This window comes from Colobus angolensis, unplaced genomic scaffold (assembly GCF_000951035.1).
Source record: "Colobus angolensis palliatus isolate OR3802 unplaced genomic scaffold, Cang.pa_1.0 Scaffold559, whole genome shotgun sequence".
Taxonomy (NCBI): Eukaryota; Metazoa; Chordata; class Mammalia; order Primates; family Cercopithecidae; genus Colobus; species Colobus angolensis.
The window spans coordinates 126,435-144,629 of record NW_012119143.1 but is presented as its reverse complement, the minus strand read 5'-3'; the positions used below and the strand labels follow the sequence as shown (position 1 = coordinate 144,629).

General features: G+C 40.4%; 2 protein-coding genes across 4 annotated transcripts in view; one reads left to right on the top strand and one right to left on the bottom strand.

Annotated features, from left to right (window-relative positions):
• The window catches only part of ANGPT2 (angiopoietin 2), a 63,777-nt gene extending 46,205 nt beyond the window's left edge, over nucleotides 1-17,572 (top strand). For 2 of the 3 annotated variants that reach the window (XM_011961499.1, XM_011961497.1), the window contains 5 exons: nucleotides 325-455; nucleotides 5,543-5,644; nucleotides 6,643-6,809; nucleotides 11,473-11,603; nucleotides 16,607-17,572. In XM_011961499.1, the coding sequence (XP_011816889.1) occupies nucleotides 325-455; nucleotides 5,543-5,644; nucleotides 6,643-6,809; nucleotides 11,473-11,603; nucleotides 16,607-16,767 (692 nt within the window). In that variant the 3' untranslated portion in view covers nucleotides 16,768-17,572. The remainder of the gene's footprint in view (nucleotides 1-324; nucleotides 456-5,542; nucleotides 5,645-6,642; nucleotides 6,810-11,472; nucleotides 11,604-16,606) is intronic. The other variant, XM_011961498.1, reaches the window with a different exon arrangement.
• MCPH1 (microcephalin 1) overlaps nucleotides 1-18,195 on the bottom strand; it is a 244,832-nt gene that overhangs the window by 129,625 nt on the left and 97,012 nt on the right. The gene's annotated exons all lie outside the window — the stretch shown is intronic.

Sequence of the window (18,195 nt, the reverse complement as noted above, 5' to 3'; positions counted from 1 at the left end):
AGATCTTCAAAAAGTAATAATTTAATTTATGTGACTGTGAAGTATTTTCATTACATGTAATTGATGATCAACAAAGGAAGTTCGGATTATTTGAAGTATTTTAATTACATGGAATTAATGACCAAAAAGTAAGTGTTAATCTTTTCAGAATTAATAAGAAAACAGTCTGAAAGCAAACTTTCTAGAAAGGTTAAAAAAGTGGCACAGCCTTTTGCTTACTTAAGAATTCCAAAATAATAAAACTCTCCAAATGATTGGGTCTTGAAATAACAAGTCTTTGTCTGTTCATGAACTCCATTTAAATGCCTTACTATTTTTTAAAAGCAGCTAAGGACCCCACTGTTGCTAAAGAAGAACAAGTCAGCTTCAGAGACTGTGCTGAAGTGTTCAAATCAGGACACACCACGAATGGCATCTACACGTTAACATTCCCCAACTCTACAGAAGAGATCAAGGTGAGGTATTTGTCTCCCCTTACTAACTCCCTGGCTCTAGGCAGGCCGCTTTAGAGAGTGAGGAACCAAAGAGCAGAAGTCTCTCCCCAAAGATCTTCCCCTGCCTCACACAGTCCAAAGCCATAGTTACGTGGCAGCTACCTCACCTAGAGTGCTTGCCAAGGGCTCTAAGTTCCGTTGCTGTGCAGGAAATACAGAAGCTGCGTATGAATGACACAGAACTGTCTATCTTATCTTCGGCAAGAAATATGCTCTCCTTGCATTTTGCTTGAATAACGCATACTGTCAGCTGTTTTTCCTGAGGTGTCAGACTCATTGCATTAATTTTAAAGAAAGTATCTTCCAAAAACTGAAGTTCGAATAACCATAGTGCATCAGCCATAGAGGTTTCATGGAATTAATAACTTCTGTTGCCACGCCAAAGTCATTTTTCAGTGATATGAGTGTTCTTTTTCGTGAGTGACTGCATAGTGACTTGTACAGTTTGCTACTGCTGCCCTGCCTCACGCGAGGATGGCAGTTTTACCCACCACGGTTTTTGCTCTAGCTGAGCAAACGCTAACACAGTGCCACAGACCAGCAGTGTCAGCATCGTGAAAACAGTTTCAACCAGTGGACTTGCTGACATGGTCTCGGGGCCATGCAGGATTCTGAGGTCCACACCATGAGAACCGCTGGGGCAGGCGATTCTAACCTCATCTAACGCAGTCTGGAAGACTCGAAACACACCATAAAGACAGCCTTCATTTTCTTCTCAAGCAGGGAGTTCACTTCAAGGCGTATGTCCAATTATTGCTTGTAATGTGAGTGGACAGCAGGTACTCACGACAGGCAAAGCCACAACACAGCTTACCTTAGTCATTCCTAGTTCTGCAGCCTCACTCAGAGAGCCTGTCTCCTGAATGTGTTTTGGGAGATACTGAACTTCAGATGAGAAAAAAAAAATCACTTTCGGAGAATATTTCAATGTGGCTTCTCTTAAATATTTGATAGAGCAGAATGATATTACATGAGAATCAGTGTGGTGAAGGGTTATGTAACTACTGGATAACTGTATATATTAAATGTCTATAAATATATTTGCATATAAATGTAAAAGCAGCTACATATTGAACTAACACAAATAAGTACAGAGAATACACTGGATGCTGTACCAAAATGGAAATTTTTGAGGCTCTTGGAAGTATTATCTCTTTAAACTGAGTATTATCCTAAGTATTTAACACAGTATCAAAGAAAAACATTTTAAAAATACAAGCATTAGGGTTTTAAAGACCTGGAAGTTGAAACAGTAACATGTATCTTGATTATGAATGGAAAAGATAAATATTGTGCTATTCAACATAATGCTTTCCAAAGAAACCTTTCTAATTGATTCATGCTGTGTTAAATCAACCCTGAAAATTAGTTAATGTCCCTAATGCCCTAGAAGCAATACAACAGGGAAGGAAGGGAACAAACTCACAAACAACTCAGTCTGCTGCAGATGAGAAGGCAATGAACAGACTCTAGGCTAAGCCTTTCAATCTCTTTTGCTATCTGCTTTTCATGACAAGTCTGTGCATGCGATTGTCTGTCACCAGATGTTGGCATGTTTTTGGCCTAGGGGACAGGAGTGTCAAGAGGGGGGACAGAGGATACGTGTGAAATGGGGATGCCACGGACACCGATGCAGAGGGACAGCCGCTAACCGTGCAGCCCCACCACGTTGTTGCATCTATGCTTCTCAGCCTAAGTGCAAGCTTCCCACCCCAGTGCACTGTCCCACCCCACAGGCCCCAGAATGACTGAAATATTCTGCAGAAAGAGGAAAATACATAGTACTCTGGGATTATATGAACCCCAGGTCATGGTTGGAAACTTTAGGATGTATATTGTCTTTAAACACTTGCTGTAAGAGAAACTCATTTCCTCAGTAGGGAACAGTAAGCTTTCAAAACCTCAATTTTCTCATCTCGAAAATAAGTGGTGTCAATTGTTACCTCTAAATTCCCTTCCAGACTTAAGACTCCATAACTCACAATCTGATCCGGGGAGAGATACACAGGCTTGGATGTAAATTCTGGCTCTGCCATTTGTGGCTCTGGGCAAGTCATTTAACCTTTCTGAGAGCTCAGTTTACCCATCTGTAACACCACAATACCCTCAACCTTGGGGGTTGTGACAACACAGGGACAGCCCCTGAGGTAGAACTTGGGACAGGAAATGGGAGTGGACACCATTTTCACTGCCTTCAAAGACTACCAGACAACTTCTCTGCCTGGCAGGGGACCCGATTCTGCCCTGGTTTATCTAATTCAAGAAAAGAATGTTCAGTTGGTCTTTGAGCAGATCTTTTCCTAAAAGGCCAATATATTGCAGCTTTAGTTTTGAAGAATTCATTAGGTTCTTGTACAAGAGAGAGACTGCAAGATGACATGTATCAAAAGCATGTATGCTTGTGCTAGAGACATGGTTATTTCCTTCCCTAAATTTCACAGGACACCTGACTCCTAATGTTTGTCTCTACGTTTGCTATTTAACCCGTCACTTAATCATTGCCTCAGAGTTGAAGCAAGTCAAATATTATTTGCTGAAAAACCTCAAGCTTTATAGAAAGATATCAGTTTCCTGCACCATGCAGCAGCAGACAGATTAAAAATATTAACTGCCCTTAGATTTGTTGTAATTGGAGTGGTAAGGTCTTGGGAAGTATCTGAGGACTTCTGCTTTTCTGATCCTGACATAATCAATTTCAGCACTTTTACTCAGTATCTTCTGGCTGGGTGGATAACCCTATTTGAACACTATCTTTCTTTGCAAGTTTTATAGTCCAATTAACAATAATACTCCAGTTTTTACAAATCCTCTGTTCTTTTTTCTAAAAACCTGGATGAAGTACTAAGAAAATGTTCTAATAACCTTATCATCATCACTAATGGAATCAAAGCAAATACTGATATGGCTCAAATCATTTACGTGCTGGCAGTGACTCTCAGACATTTGAGAGTCTCGCCTCTGACTTCCATAACAAGATAAACTTGTTCTCTGAACAAGACAGAACATGTATTTAAGTATTGGTAACTTCATAGCAGTGATTTTGACACTGAAGAATCAAATATTCTTGGAGCAAGGATAGCCTCACCAAGAACCATATCAATGCTTTCAACCCAAGAGCATACCATTTAGGATACAGAATCAATTTCAATATACGTACATGAATTCTCAAACCAACTTAGCTTATTCAGCCGGTTTATGAAACAGATTTTTAAAAAGACATATTGATAGAAGTGAGCAGCACTGACCATTTTGTTGACCACAGGAAAATAAGAGGCAGTATTATTCATGAACTGATTTAAACTTGGAACTGTGTGGAGGGACTTTTGGCCTATTTACCAAAGGGTCAGGTTTCTCTGTTTTTGGCAGCATTATGTCAGTGGAAAAAAACATAATACGAATTAAAGAGACCTTATTCAAATCCTATATATCACTTAGTAGGTAAGTAACTGATCAAAATTAATCTAACTTTACTAAATCTTTTCTTCTTTCAAAAATGCAGAATTATGACAGTACAGCAGAGTTGTGAGATTGTAGATAGTATACACAAAGTATCTGGCAGAGTGCTTGGATGAGAGTGGTGTGTAGCAATGATAATAAGAATCATAGCAATACAGAGTGATAATAAGGGGTTAGCCTGAGCAGACTGATTTTCTACATCAGATTAATTTAAAATGAGGAAATAGTTTTCTTCTTAATAAATGTAATTTTCATTAATAGCACCTATCTTTCCAAACATGAGCGCCATTGGGGAAGGCAATACGAGCCGGGTGACCTTCCTGGAGAGAGACCAGAACCATGCTGGGGAGAAGTCCCCTGCAGACCAGGCTGTTCCAGGGACAGTTCTCTGGTTCCACTGGCAATGAGGCATCAGGCAGCCACTGCACTTCCTCTGCACCCCTCTTTCCTCATGTAGGAAATGAAAGAACAGGACTAGCACTCTCTCGGTTCTCTTTCCGCTCTCCTCTCTAGGATTCTAACTCATAAACAGAGAACAGTGCATGTTGAAGCTTACCCTGCCAAATCGCCTCCATTATTCTGAAAAAGACCATGGGGCACAACAAAGGAAGAATATTTATAATCGGTTTTGAACCTTAACTTCAATATTTCCTACCTTGTATGTGGCAGAAAATTTATCTTAGTTTCTGGAAAACATGTTTCGTTCTATTGTAATCTTATTATTTAAAACTATTTATGTAATCTTATTTTCAGGGGGTTTTAATTTCATAATAAAACTCCAGCTGAGATGAAATTGAGCATGCATGCGCTTAGCTTAAGAAAGAATTCTGTGTTCTGGACAAAGTTTAAACCCACAGAGCCAGTTTAAGAGCAGAAATAAAAGCAGTTGCTTAGAGAAAAACTGTGGGCAATGAGCAATGTACAGAGAAGCCTGAGGTCATGCCCTTGAGGCCAAGCTGCTAAGCCAAGCTCACGTCACACACCTTGCACCAGGACACTGGAGCCTCAAGGCCCTTGTGCTCAGAGGTGAACCAAAAAATCTGATTAGTATTGCACATAAAGGAAGCCAAACAACTCCACGGTATGAGAAAGTAACAGGAGTCCTCCAAACCCTGTGATCAAAGCGTATCCCCTTCACATAGCTCTCTGCAGAGCTGGCAGGGGCTGGCAATTAATGAAAGGTTTCAAGGCTGTGAACACAAGTCAATGGTTTTCTACAGGATGGAGATGTGGGGTTCGGGGCCAATCTGCCAAAATGTGCCATTCACGATGAATCTCTAAAAAATAGCAATCTCTGGGCCAGCCATCAGGGTGGGGTCTTTACCCTGGAACAGATGATGACAAGCAAGTCACATTCTCATCAACACTTTATATTATATTACTGTTTATGTTTCACCATCATTTTAAATCCATCACTTTCAATTTATCTGAAACCATCTTTTTCTTAGACAACCCCGACGCTCTACTCCGTGCCTTATATCCCAGAGAACCCTCTCGGCCGAGTCCTGTATTCGGGGGTCTACATTCCTCCTGCTTCTGCTACATAAGGGGATGGGGGCTCTGTCACTTATACTCTGCATTCCTGTTTGCAGGCCTACTGTGACATGGAAGCTGGCGGAGGTGGTTGGACAATTATTCAGCGACGTGAGGATGGCAGCGTTGATTTTCAGAGGACTTGGAAAGAATATAAAGTGGTATGGACATTCTTTAAGGCATGACAAGAGAATTTCCCTCGTGAAACATAGCTTTCAAGATCTGCGGAACCTTAACCACCAATCCCAAACTAATCAGTTACTTTTGACATAGTTTTCTTTTTGGTAGAGACGGGGTTTCCTCGTGTTAGCCAAGATGGTCTTGATCTCCTGATCTCGTGATCTACCCGCCTCGGTCTCCCAAAGTGCTGGGATTACAAGCTTTTAAAATTGGTGTTCAAATTAGTTCTTCAAATTGGTGTTTCAGTCTCCCCTTTAAAGAATGGCCAATATAAGGTAAACTGTATCAAAACAAAAGCTGCAGCCAGGCGCAGTGGCTCATGCCCGTAATCCCAGCACTTTGGGAGGCCGAGGCAGGTGGGTCACCTGAGGTCAGGAGTTTGAGACCAGCTGGCCAACATAGCGAAACTCTGTATCTACTAAAAATACAAATATTAGCCAGGTGTGGTGATGAGTACCTGTAACTCCAGCTACTCAGGAGGCTGAGGCAGGAGAATCGCTTGAACCTGGGAGGCAGAGGTTGTAGTGAGCCCAGATCATGCCACTGCACTCCAGCCTGCCTGGGTGACAGAGTAAGACTCTCTCTCCAAAGAAAAAAAAAAAAAAAAAAAAAGAAAAAACAAGGCTGCCACTGCTTAGCTTATTTTTAAAGGTGGGCTCAGCGTTTTTTTGGTAAGCCAACTGTTTCAAGGTGCTTCACATTTCCATGAACTGAACTGTTTATGCCGAGGCTTCTGCTGGTGGCTCCCCAAGTAGTTCTCATTATCCTAATACAAATTATCTTCCAGCAGCAGCTTAGTGTCTAATAACTGACCTGTTTAAAATCCATTTTCTTTTGGGGAGGACCCTGAATTGTCACAGCACCAGAAGTAATTTCTGCTATTTGATAGTTATTCTATGTTAAGTTGACGGACTATCCACTTCAAATATACAAAGAAAAAATTACATGAAGTAATTGAATTTAACAACTTGCATTACAGGGATTTGGTAACCCTTCAGGAGAATATTGGCTGGGAAATGAGTTTGTTTCACAACTGACTAATCAGCAACGCTATGTGCTTAAAATACACCTTAAAGACTGGGAAGGGAACGAGGCTTACTCATTGTATGAACATTTCTATCTCTCAAGTGAAGAACTCAATTATAGGTAAGTGAGTTACTGGTAAACTGAAAGAAAAAATTAAAAGATTTGTGGCCGGGAGTGGTGGCTCACGCTTGTAATCCCAGCACTTTGGGAGGCTGAGGTGGGTGGATCACGAGGTCAGGAGATCGAGACCACCCTGGTTAACATGGTAAAACCCCATCTCTACTAAAAATATAAAAAAATTAGCCGGGTGTGGTGGCGGCACCTGTAGTCCCAGCTACTCAGGAGGCTGAGGCAGGAGAATGGCAGGAACCCGGGAGGCAGAGCTTGCAGTAAGCCAAGATCGTGCCACTGAACTCCGGCCTGGGCCGCAGAGCGAGACTCCATCTCAAGAAAAAAAAAAGAGAAAAAAGAAAAAAAAATTAACAGATTTGCTGGGTGACTATTCCAGAAAATGAGAACCACAATGATTTAACCAAGATCTAAATTACTCTTTTATTACCTTAAATGGAAAAACATCTTGTTTCTCAGAATTATTACCTCTTTAAGTTTCTCTGGGTTTAAAATTCTAACTTTGGTTATAATAATATAAAAGAAACTTCATACAAACAGTATTTTGTCTGTTGTGTTTACTGTGTATCTTCAAAGCCTAGAAGAATTCTGCCTGGTAGATAATTGGCTTTCACAGATACTTGTAAAATCAGTGAATGGTAAGTGTTCCCATGATGACATGTCATACGAATAGCATAAATGATGGATACTTGTGACTGTGATGTTTTATTCCAAAAGGTTTCAAAAGTTAATCTGTCTTTATGAAGTTTAAACACATTCAATTGTGTTCAATCTCAAAGTCAAGATTAGTTGTCAAGTTTAGAGATGGCAGAGTTAGGTGGGATGGTTAGTCAGCTCTCCTCTCCTCTACAGGAAATATATCAGATTCACAGCATTCCCTGAGTGTTTGCCTTGTCCTCACCTATTTGGTGGCAATTATCATAAGTAACAGCATGGGCAACCTTGACCGGGAATTTACTTTCTGCCTCTAAAATGCCGTGAGAGTGGAGACAGAGAACAGCAATGGGACTTGACAACTTAGTGTGCAGATAAGTATGGTGAAGCCACATGCACAGTAATGCTGGTACACAAGGCACACAGAGGCACTCCGAAATGTGTGCGCAATGGCAGGGGCAGAGAAGTGAGACTGTGTGCCCAGTGGCACCAACACCAGCCTAAAGGAGCCTAAAGAGCACAGACTGGTGGCGCCCGGTGATCACGGAGCACACATTATGAAATACCCGCTTTGAGGTCAGAAATCAGCAAATGAAGGTCAACACGAACATCACAGAAACAGTCATCATCTGACCTATAGTCTCGTCTTTATCTCATTAATGCCCAAGTCAGACACTCTGATCCACGACCTGAACCGTCTGAAAGCGGACACAACGTTAAAGTCCTTGAGCAGGCTGCCCGGCGGAGGGCTGTAGTGGGCAGCACAGAGAAGTGGCTGAACATCAAGTTGCCTGAACAACCACCTGAGAACTCTACAATGCCCAGTATGTCCTGTTTTACAAACAAACAGTGAATGAACATTCAGAAGCTTGTTTGAGAAACAGATATACATGGATGTGACCCTTTAAACATCAGTGAAGCATATTCACTATTCTCACTATGGAAAGACCAGGCTCTCCTGGAGAGGTAACGACCAAGATGAATGAGAAGATAGGTGTTTGGGCCTCACAGCGGTTCCAACTTGACTCCAAAGAGATCAAAACTTCAGTGAATTTTGAGACACAAGTGGTTGGTCATTGTGTTACCTCCAAGTTAAATATTTTTGCAACTGGCAAGAGTTAGGAATCTACAACAGAAGAATTTAAAAAAAAAAAAAGAAGCACAAAAATTAAGGATTAGGCTGTTTGTATAAGAAGAGTTTTACAAAATGGGTCATTACCCTTGTACACTGACATTATAAAAATATTTTAAACTGAGATGGTTCTTAACAGATATTTCCTTTAGAAATGCAATCAATTTTTGGATAGGCCATTTGGAAAAATACACACGTTGGTTTAAAGCTTAATTTGCTTGGCAAGATAAAATAGATATTACATCAAAATTATTATCCTATAAAACATGATGCTAGCATGATAAGAGAACTGTGAAGGGACTGAAACTTTTCATAACTGCAAATGCTTGGAGACGCCCATTGTATGCAGCATGTAAGGGATTTTTTTCTGGAAGAAATGTTCTCCAAGTGTGGGAAAACTGGAATATACGTTATAAGAAATGGATAAACGCATCAGTAGAATTTGATTCTTTCCAGTAAAACTAAAAGCTATGTGTACATTAAACCTTAAAAATTGGTCACTTTTCACACACATTCTTGCAATTTCATATAACACTGAGATTTAATTGTTAAATGTTGATGTTATCTCTTTACTCCACTGTCATATAAAATAATCCCTGGCAAAGCTGCAGAGATTGAAAAAGAAATCAACCCATACCAGTGTAATGCAACTTCAAGAACATGGCCATTCTTAATAACCAAATTTTAAAGAAAGCACTTTAAACCAGGGAGCCATAAAAGGACCTAAAATTATACAAAACCTTTCGAACAGAGACTCATAAAAAATATAGTATCCTCCCTTATTTTTCTTGCCTCTGGGGAAAATTTAACAAGTTCCATGAGAACTAAACATGTTCAAAGGAGACAGGAGAGTTAAAACATAAGCAAGGGAAGTGGTTCGTCTCAATCCTGTCTATGATTAATGGGAAGACAATGGAAAGAAAGTAAAGTGTTTCAAAAATCCCAACAAAGATGAGTATTTATGACATTAACATTTTGCAGCAGGCATTTAGAGACTGAGCTATGGCCAGTCTCACTTTTGAAACATGTAGGAAAATACTGAGACTCACATGTCCAGTCCATGCCTTAGGATGAAGTTTCTAGGGCTGCCTGAATACTGAAGACACTTAGGAGCAACACTTATGGAACTCCACATCACATGGCCTCATCCTCATCTTTTCACAACTTCTTCAATAAACAAACATCTCTGTTTAGGTGTGCACCAGTGTTGAAACATGGCAGAGGGGTTTGCTGCATCTGGTACAAATCCTACCTCCATGACTTAAGAGTCTGATCTCGGACAAGTTCGTATCTCTGAACCTCAGTGACTTTCAGTGCAAAAATAAAGATGGCGGCCACCACTGCAGGTGGTTATGAGCATCCAGTGTGCGTGCAGGTATAAGCACCTGGCCTGACCTGACCAGCAGGTAAAACTAAAAGAACCTTTTTCTCTTCTTTGCACTCTTCCAATACAAACTGATAGAAATTATACTATTCCAATGCGGCAGTTAGTAAACATTAGCAGGTTTTACAAAGAAGGGCGTCATCTTGGTGCTTCAAGTACACTTCTCCTGCTACCATTGCAGGATTTGCTTTGTAGGCTCCTCACCTGGGTCTTCGTGTGCCTGTTTCTCCATCGGGATGTGAGGACTCAATGTGCCCACATAGCATGCCCCATTACGTGATGCCTGCTCTGATCTGTACTGAACCATCTGCCAAGGGGCTTCTTTGCAGCAGAAACTCCTGAACATAGTTATGGAAAATTTAAAAAAAAAAAAAAAAAAGAAAAGAAAAAACAACCTCAAAACATTGTCTTCTCCCTTCCCTTATTTGCTCCTTGCTGGTACACAGATGACCAATAATAAGTCGTATTTTTGCAATACAACTTACAATGGTTCAACTTAAGGTTTTTCAACTTTACGATGGTGTGAAGGTGATACACATTCAGCAGAAACTACACTTTGAGATTTAAATTTGAATCTTTCCCTGGCTAGTGATATGTGGCACGACGCTCCCTTGTGATGCTGGGCAGCGGCAGGAAGCCACAGCTCCCAGTCAGCTCCATGATCACCAGGGTGAACAACAGACATTGCGTGCACCATGTTGCCAAATGGCTCTGCCTGACTGTGGGCTAATGTGAGTGTTCTGAGCACATTTACGGAAGGCTAGGGCTAAGCTACGATGCTCCAAAGGTCAGGTGTATTCCATGCATTTTCAATGTACAACATTTTCAACCTTCAATGGGCTTATCCGAACATAGCCCCGTGGGAAGTCAGGGATCATCTGTATTGTAAATAGTGTCTAACTTACTCGGACATTTGTTCCTTTCTCAATGTCTAACAGTTTAATTACTTTACACTACTATACAGACATGAGGCAATGCAGCCACAAGGATTTATTTTCAGCACCGTTCTGTAGATTTCTTCCCCAAACACAGTGGCCATTCCTTGTCTGCTGCATTCTCCATCCCCCCGGGGGTGCCCTGTGGAAAATGATGTTTGAGGTTGCCCAGTTGTGTCAGGACTCCGTCTCTATGGAGGACTGGAGACCTGGGAGGAGGACCCTCGTGCTGCATTTCTCTCTCTTCTGTTTATCTGAAAGCAGCAGGAAAATAAATTACAGGGCTCTACAGTCGCTCCTGATAGTTGTGCAAGTGATATGTGTTGAAGGTTTCATGAAAACATCCCTCTTTGCCGAAGGATTTGATGATAAGTTGGTTCCTGTTTATACCAGTGCAAAATATTTTGTCCAGAGTACGCATTAGTCCATTAACGAGTACAGAACATGCTTCTGTAGAATAGAATTCTTCATTACAAAAAATTTTCCACTATGGTAAATCAATGACCCTAGCCAATTAAATTTGTTTTTTTTTTCTTTGCACACTTACAGGATTCACCTTAAAGGACTTACAGGGACAGCCGGCAAAATAAGCAGCATCAGTCAACCAGGAAATGATTTTAGCACAAAGGATGCAGACAATGACAAATGTATTTGCAAATGTTCACAAATGCTAACAGGAGGTAGGGATGACATTCTGTCTTCCTATTTATATTGGCAAGGAACGATTTCATAGAGGGAAAGGCTGGCAATTTGGACTTCAAACTGTGATTGGTAATGATGTCCACAATTTCATAGGTAGACACACTAGCTTGACATAGATAAATGTGTTTCACTTTTTTTAGACTAAGTTTTAAGTGAGCATATGATATGGAACTAGACTTGTCAGCAAGCCAACTGTGTCTCCTCAGGACCTAGCCCTGGCAAGGAGAGGGGATATTTGATTCTTAGCAAGCTCTCCTGGGTTTGTGCTTGCTGGATACTAGAGAGATGGTTTAATTACATTTTGCTTTATTTAAAAAGTTAAAAATTCCAAGTAGCAACCAAAACAGTAATACACATTATAGAAATATTTCCAAATAATAATAATTCAATGTTCAAACAAGGAATTTCCAGTTGTCATTTATTATTTATTCATTTTGAGACAGAGTCTCCAGCTGTTTGTTTGTTTATTTATTTTGAGACAGAGTCTCACTTTGTTGTCCAGAAGGGAGTGTGATCGCAGCTCACTGCAACCCCTGCCTCCCAGGCTCAAGCAATTCTCCTGCCTCAGCCTCCCCAGTGCTGGGATTATACGTGCCCACGACTGCACCGGCTAATTTTGTATTTTTAGTACAGAGAGGGTTTCATCCTGTTTGCCAGGCTGGTCTCAAACTGCTGACCTCAAGTGATCTGCCCGCCTCAGCCTCCAGAAGTGTTGAGATGACAGGTGTGAGTCACCACACCTGGCCCCCGTTGTTTGTTTAAAAAAGATTTCATTACTATATAGCAAACACCTATAAACACAACAAGTTAACCAACCTCTTTTAGTGAATCAAATTCAAATGAGTGATCTTCTTCTTTAAGGCCTTTCTGGTTTTCTAATTTTAGTATCAGACTGCCGTAAAACAGACAATGAAAACCACACTCACAAGCAAAAAATCACTGTAGTAGTCACTTAAAACGGATGGGCTGGTATTCAGAAACATTTGAGAGTTCAAACACAGGAATCAACTTTTAGAAAATGTTATTATTCTGGCCTGGTGGCTCACGCCTGCAATCCCAGCACTCTGGGAGGCTGAGGCGGGCAGATCACCTGAAGTTAGGAGTTCGAGACCAGCCTGGCCAGCATGGTGAAACCCCGTCTCTACTAAAAATATAAAAATTACCCAGGCATGGTGGCAGGTGCCTGTAATCCCAGTTACTCCTACTCAGGAGGCTGAAGCAGGAGAATGGCTTGAACCTGGGAGGCGGAGGTTGCAGTGACCCAAGATCGTGCCATTGCACGCCAGCCTGGGGGACAGAGTGAGATTTCATCTCAAAAAAAAAAAAAAGAAAAAAAAGAAAACGTTATTTTTCTGATTTTTTAAAAGTTTAGAAATTCACTGACAGGAACAAACACTACTACTTAGTAACTGAGACAAGAAAAAAGTCTGACAAATGCTGTCAAGTTAGTTCTTGAAAAACACTGAAAGATTTAAAGTAGCAACAAAAACTCTGCCAATAGTGCAAAATGAATGTAAAGAATAACAGGAAAAATGGGAGGGTTTAATTTCTAGAGAACATAAATCGTGTCTGCAAAAATTTATATGTTACCCACCCAAGAAAACCAAAGGTAAGAACTATGGTCAACATATTTTATAAATGAAAGTTACTACATTAAACAAATGGATGACCCAAGTTATGATGCATTTACACTATAGGAATCATTAAGAGGGCTGGGCGTGCACACTTGTAATCCCAGAACTTTGGGAGGCCAAGGCAGGCGGATCACCTGAGGTCAGGAGTTTGAGACCAGCCTGGCCAACATGGCAAAACCCCATCTCTACTAAAAATACAAAAATTAGCCAGGTGTGGTGGCGTACACCTGTAATCCCAGTTACTCAGAAGGTTGAGGCAGGAGAATCGCTTGAACCGGGGAGACAGAGGTTGCAATGAGCCACTGCACACCAGCCTGGGCGACAAGAGTGAGACTCTGTCTCAAAAACAAAACAGAACAAAACAAAAAAACAAACAAAACAAAACAAAACAAAAAAACACAAAAAACCCCAGCATCATTAACAGTCAAAAGGAGGATTTAGTAATGAAAATAATATGAAATTTGGTAATATTCTTTAAATTTCATGCCTTTTATACTGAATCAGGCCTCATTAAAAAAAAAAAGCAATCCTCTGTTTCCTGAGAAAATATGACTACTATTTGGTAACACAGGTCCTCCCTACTAACCATTATTACACCAATGAGCAAAGCCCTCATATTGATTTTGCAAAAGCTTCTTGTTTCCCTCATCCTGGCACAATCATCCTTTTTTAAAGCTGAACAGCAGGGAAAGTGGTCGGGTGGAGGAGCCACAGATACCTAGGGCTTCGTTTCCTGTCTGCCCTTCCCCCCACATGCTGGACCCAGTTCTCTCCTTGAGAAGGTTGTGGTTGTTAGACCACCCGTATGTGGTGAGCTTCTCGGGAGAGTAGGAGAATCGCATTAATAACCAAGGAAACAATATATTTACTTACTCAAATCAAGATTTAGGGGCTGAGAATGTAATTGGAAAAGAGACTGAGGAGAGGAAAAACAGTCCAAGAGAGAAAGTGGAGTGGTCTTGCCTGTGAAGGGGTCAAATTCCAGCCAGCGGTCTGGACCATTAATGAACCAGCCTAATGAGCAGCTCCATTTTGCATGGACACCAAGTTCTCTAGTCAGACAAGCTCCAGAAGAGACTGACTTATGAATCTGTCAAAGTGCTGAATATGTGAAGGATTCTGAGTAGAACACGCAAACTTCCATCCCATCTGTATTCATCTGAATCAAATGAAGTCACTGAGCTGTTACCACCAGGAAAGAATGTAGGAACCTGGATGAAATAACTGGCACTCACAAAGCAATGTGTAAACACAACATATATATATATAGAATATATATATTCTATATATATGTTCTATATATACATATATAAAGAATATATAGTCTATATATACATATATAAAGAATATACATATTCTATATATAAAGAATATATTCTATATATAAATAATATATTCTATATAAAAAGAATATACATATTCTATATATACATAGAATATATATATTCTATATACGTATTCTATATATACATAGAATATATATATTCTATATACATATATATAGAGTGTATATATATATATTCTCTTTGGTGTCAGAGTTTTTATTTAAGAAATAATACATTACAGGTAAGGCTAAAGAGGCCCTGCCAGTGCCATTCCCTACCTGCTGCTTGGGTCGAGGTTAATTCACTTTATTAATTTTCCTACATATGGAGATATCAATCATAATTATTTTCCGTATTTTAAAAATTAATATAAGGAGTATCATACTGTATGTGTCCCTCCAACACAGTGTTTTTGAGATTTATTCAGATTAATATGTGTAAAATCAAGGTTACAGCAGTCCTCTCTTCTCCTTAAGGGAAACATTCCAAGATGTCCAGCAAATGCCTGAAATCACAGACAGTATCCAACCCTATGTGTTTATTTTTTCCTCTTCACACATATTTATGAGGTTTAGTTTGTAAACTAGGCACAAAAAGAGACTTAACAACAATAATAAAACTGAATAATATACAACATATTCCTTCCAATTTCATGGATATAAGATTTGTTCTTCTATAGATCTTAGCACCCTTAGTGTACGATTTTGTTCTCTCCTTATTAAGTCAGGAACTTTCACCTTTTTTCACTGAAAGGACGCACTTTACAGCTTCTCTTTGGCATATCTGAATTGCCAGCATCATCACTCTTGTACTTTTGGGGCCATTATTAAGTCAAATAAGGGTTACTTGAACATAAGCACTGTGATACAGCGTGGATCCATGGGACAGAGGAGATCATTCACGTTCTAGGAGGGAAGAAGGGGACAGTAGGAGATTTCATCCTGTTACTCAGAACAGCATGCAATTTAAGGCTTATAGATTATTTCTGTCGCCCAGGCTGGAGTGCAGTGGCGCGATCTCGGCTCACTGCAAGCTCCGCCTCCCGGGTTCCCGCCATTCTCCTGCCTCAGTCTCCCGAGTAGCTGGGACAACAGGCGCCGCCACCACGCCCGGCTCATTTTTTTGTATTTTTAGTAGAGTCGGTGTTTCACCGTGTTAGCCAGGATGGTCTGGATCTCCTTATCTTGTGACCCACCTCAGCCTCCCAAAGTGCTGGGATTACAGGCGTGAGTCACCGCGCCCAGCCCCTGCTTATAGATTATTTCTAGAATTTTCCATTAAATATTTAGAGCCGCAGCTGACTTCAGGTATTTGAAAGTGCAGAAAGCAAAAACAGCAGATAAGAGGGGACTACTGTGCTTCTTTCTCTCACAAACCCCAGCATGCTCCTGTTTTTGGCCAAGCCCGGAAATTAAGGTGTAGATGGGGCTTCACTCCCACAGCCTGCGTGCTGGGCACCTCTCCTGCCCTGGCTCTAGCTGAGTGAGCGCACACTCTCACTTTAAATTTCCTCTTTGTCTCTGAAACATAGAGACTTCCTTTTTATGTAGCTCCACTGAGTACTTAATATTTTGGGTTAAAGTTCAATTAAAAAAATCCTTTAATAGAGCAAGGGGAGCCTGAGCGAGTCCAGCCCACCATGTTGCTGGGACTGGTAAGTAATCCTGGTCGAAGGAGAGTTTTCCAATTGTGCCTCAGATGTTTGCTTATCCCCGCTGTAAGTGTGTACACACTGTGGGCTTACCAAATAGGACTGTGGAGAATTCAGGCTTCTCCACACAACGTAAGGGAAAAGGTGGAAGAACGCTTGTCAAAGCATTTGCAGTAATAAAACTGTGATGTCATGGGCGTACAGCTGGAAAACCATCCCTCTGCCAGTGCACATCCTATACTCACAATCACCTGCACGTGCCTACTCCACATGCCTGCAACGTGCCTCCTGGCTTAGCTGAGTATTGCTGTCTTCGTTGTGGGAGCTGGCATCACCTAGTTCCTAATTCCTTCTGTGTTTTACTTTCACAGGCTGGTGGTTTGATGCATGTGGTCCTTCCAACTTGAACGGAATGTACTATCCACAAAGGCAGAACACAAATAAGTTCAACGGCATTAAGTGGTACTACTGGAAAGGCTCAGGCTACTCGCTCAAGGCCACAACCATGATGATCCGACCAGCAGATTTCTAAACACCCGAGTCCACCGGAATAAGACTGTCTCGAACTATTTTCAAAGACTTCAACCCAATGCACTGAAAGTCACGGCTGCGCACTGTGTCCTCTTCCACCACAGAGGGCGTGTGCTCAGTGCTGACGGGACCCACGTGCTCCAGACTACAGCCTGTAAACTTTGTCACTTAAACTTGCATCACTTAACAGACCAAAGCAAGACCCTAAACATCTGTAATTGTGATTAGACAGAACACCTATGTAAAGATGAACCCGAGGCTGAGAATCAGATTGACAATTTACAGACTCTGCTGTCACAACGAAGAATGTTATGTGCAAGTTTATCAGTAAATAACTGGAAAACAGAACACTTATGTTATACAATACAGATCATCTTGGAACTGCATTCTTCTGAGCACTGTTTACACACTGTGTAAATACCCATATGTCCTGAATTCACCATCACTATCACAATTAAAAGGAAGAAAAAAAATCTCTAAGCCATAAAAAGACATATTCAGGGATATTCTGAGAAGGGGTTACTAGAAGTTTAATATTTGGAAAAACAGTGCATTTTTACTCCATCTCTTAGGTGCTTTAAATTTTTATTTCAGAAACAGCATATTTACATTTATGTTGACAGCTTAGTTTTAAGTTAATGCTCAAATACGTATTTCAAGTTTATATGGTGGAAACTTCCAGGATCTCTGAAATTATCAATAGAAACATGTGCCATTTTAGTTTATATGCAGATTGTACTATTTTTTTCTGCCTGATGGTTAAATATGAAGGTATTTTTAGTAATTAAATATAACTTATTAGGGGATATGCCTATGTTTAACTTTTATGATAATATTTACAATTTTATAATTTGTTTCTGAAAGAACTAATTGTGCCTTGTGATAAGGAAACCTTTGATTTTAATAATGAGGAAAATTATACATTTCATTCTATGACAAAGAAACTTTACTATCTTCTTACTATTCTAAAACAGAGGTCTGTTTTCTTTTCTAGTAAGATATATTTTTATAGAACTAGGTTACAATTTAATTTGTAATTGAGAAAAGCCTTCTATTTAAGAAATTGACAAAGCTATACGTCTCAAGATTCACCCTTAAATTTACTTAAGGAAAAAAATAATTGACACTAGTAAGATTTTTTTATGTCAATCAGCAAACTGAAAAAAAAAAAGTGTTTCAAAGTGCAAAAACAAAATCTGATGTTCATAATATATTTAAATATTTACAGAAAATTTGAGAACACAGGTCCGGGCGCAGTGGCTCACACCTGTAATCCCAGTACATTGGGAGGCTGAGGTAGGCAGGTCACCTGAGGTCAGGAGTTCAAGACCAGCCTGGCCAACATGGTGAAACCCCGTCTCTATTAAATAATACAAAAACTAGCCAGGCGTGGTGGTGGGCGCCTGTAATCCCAGCTACTCGGGAGGCT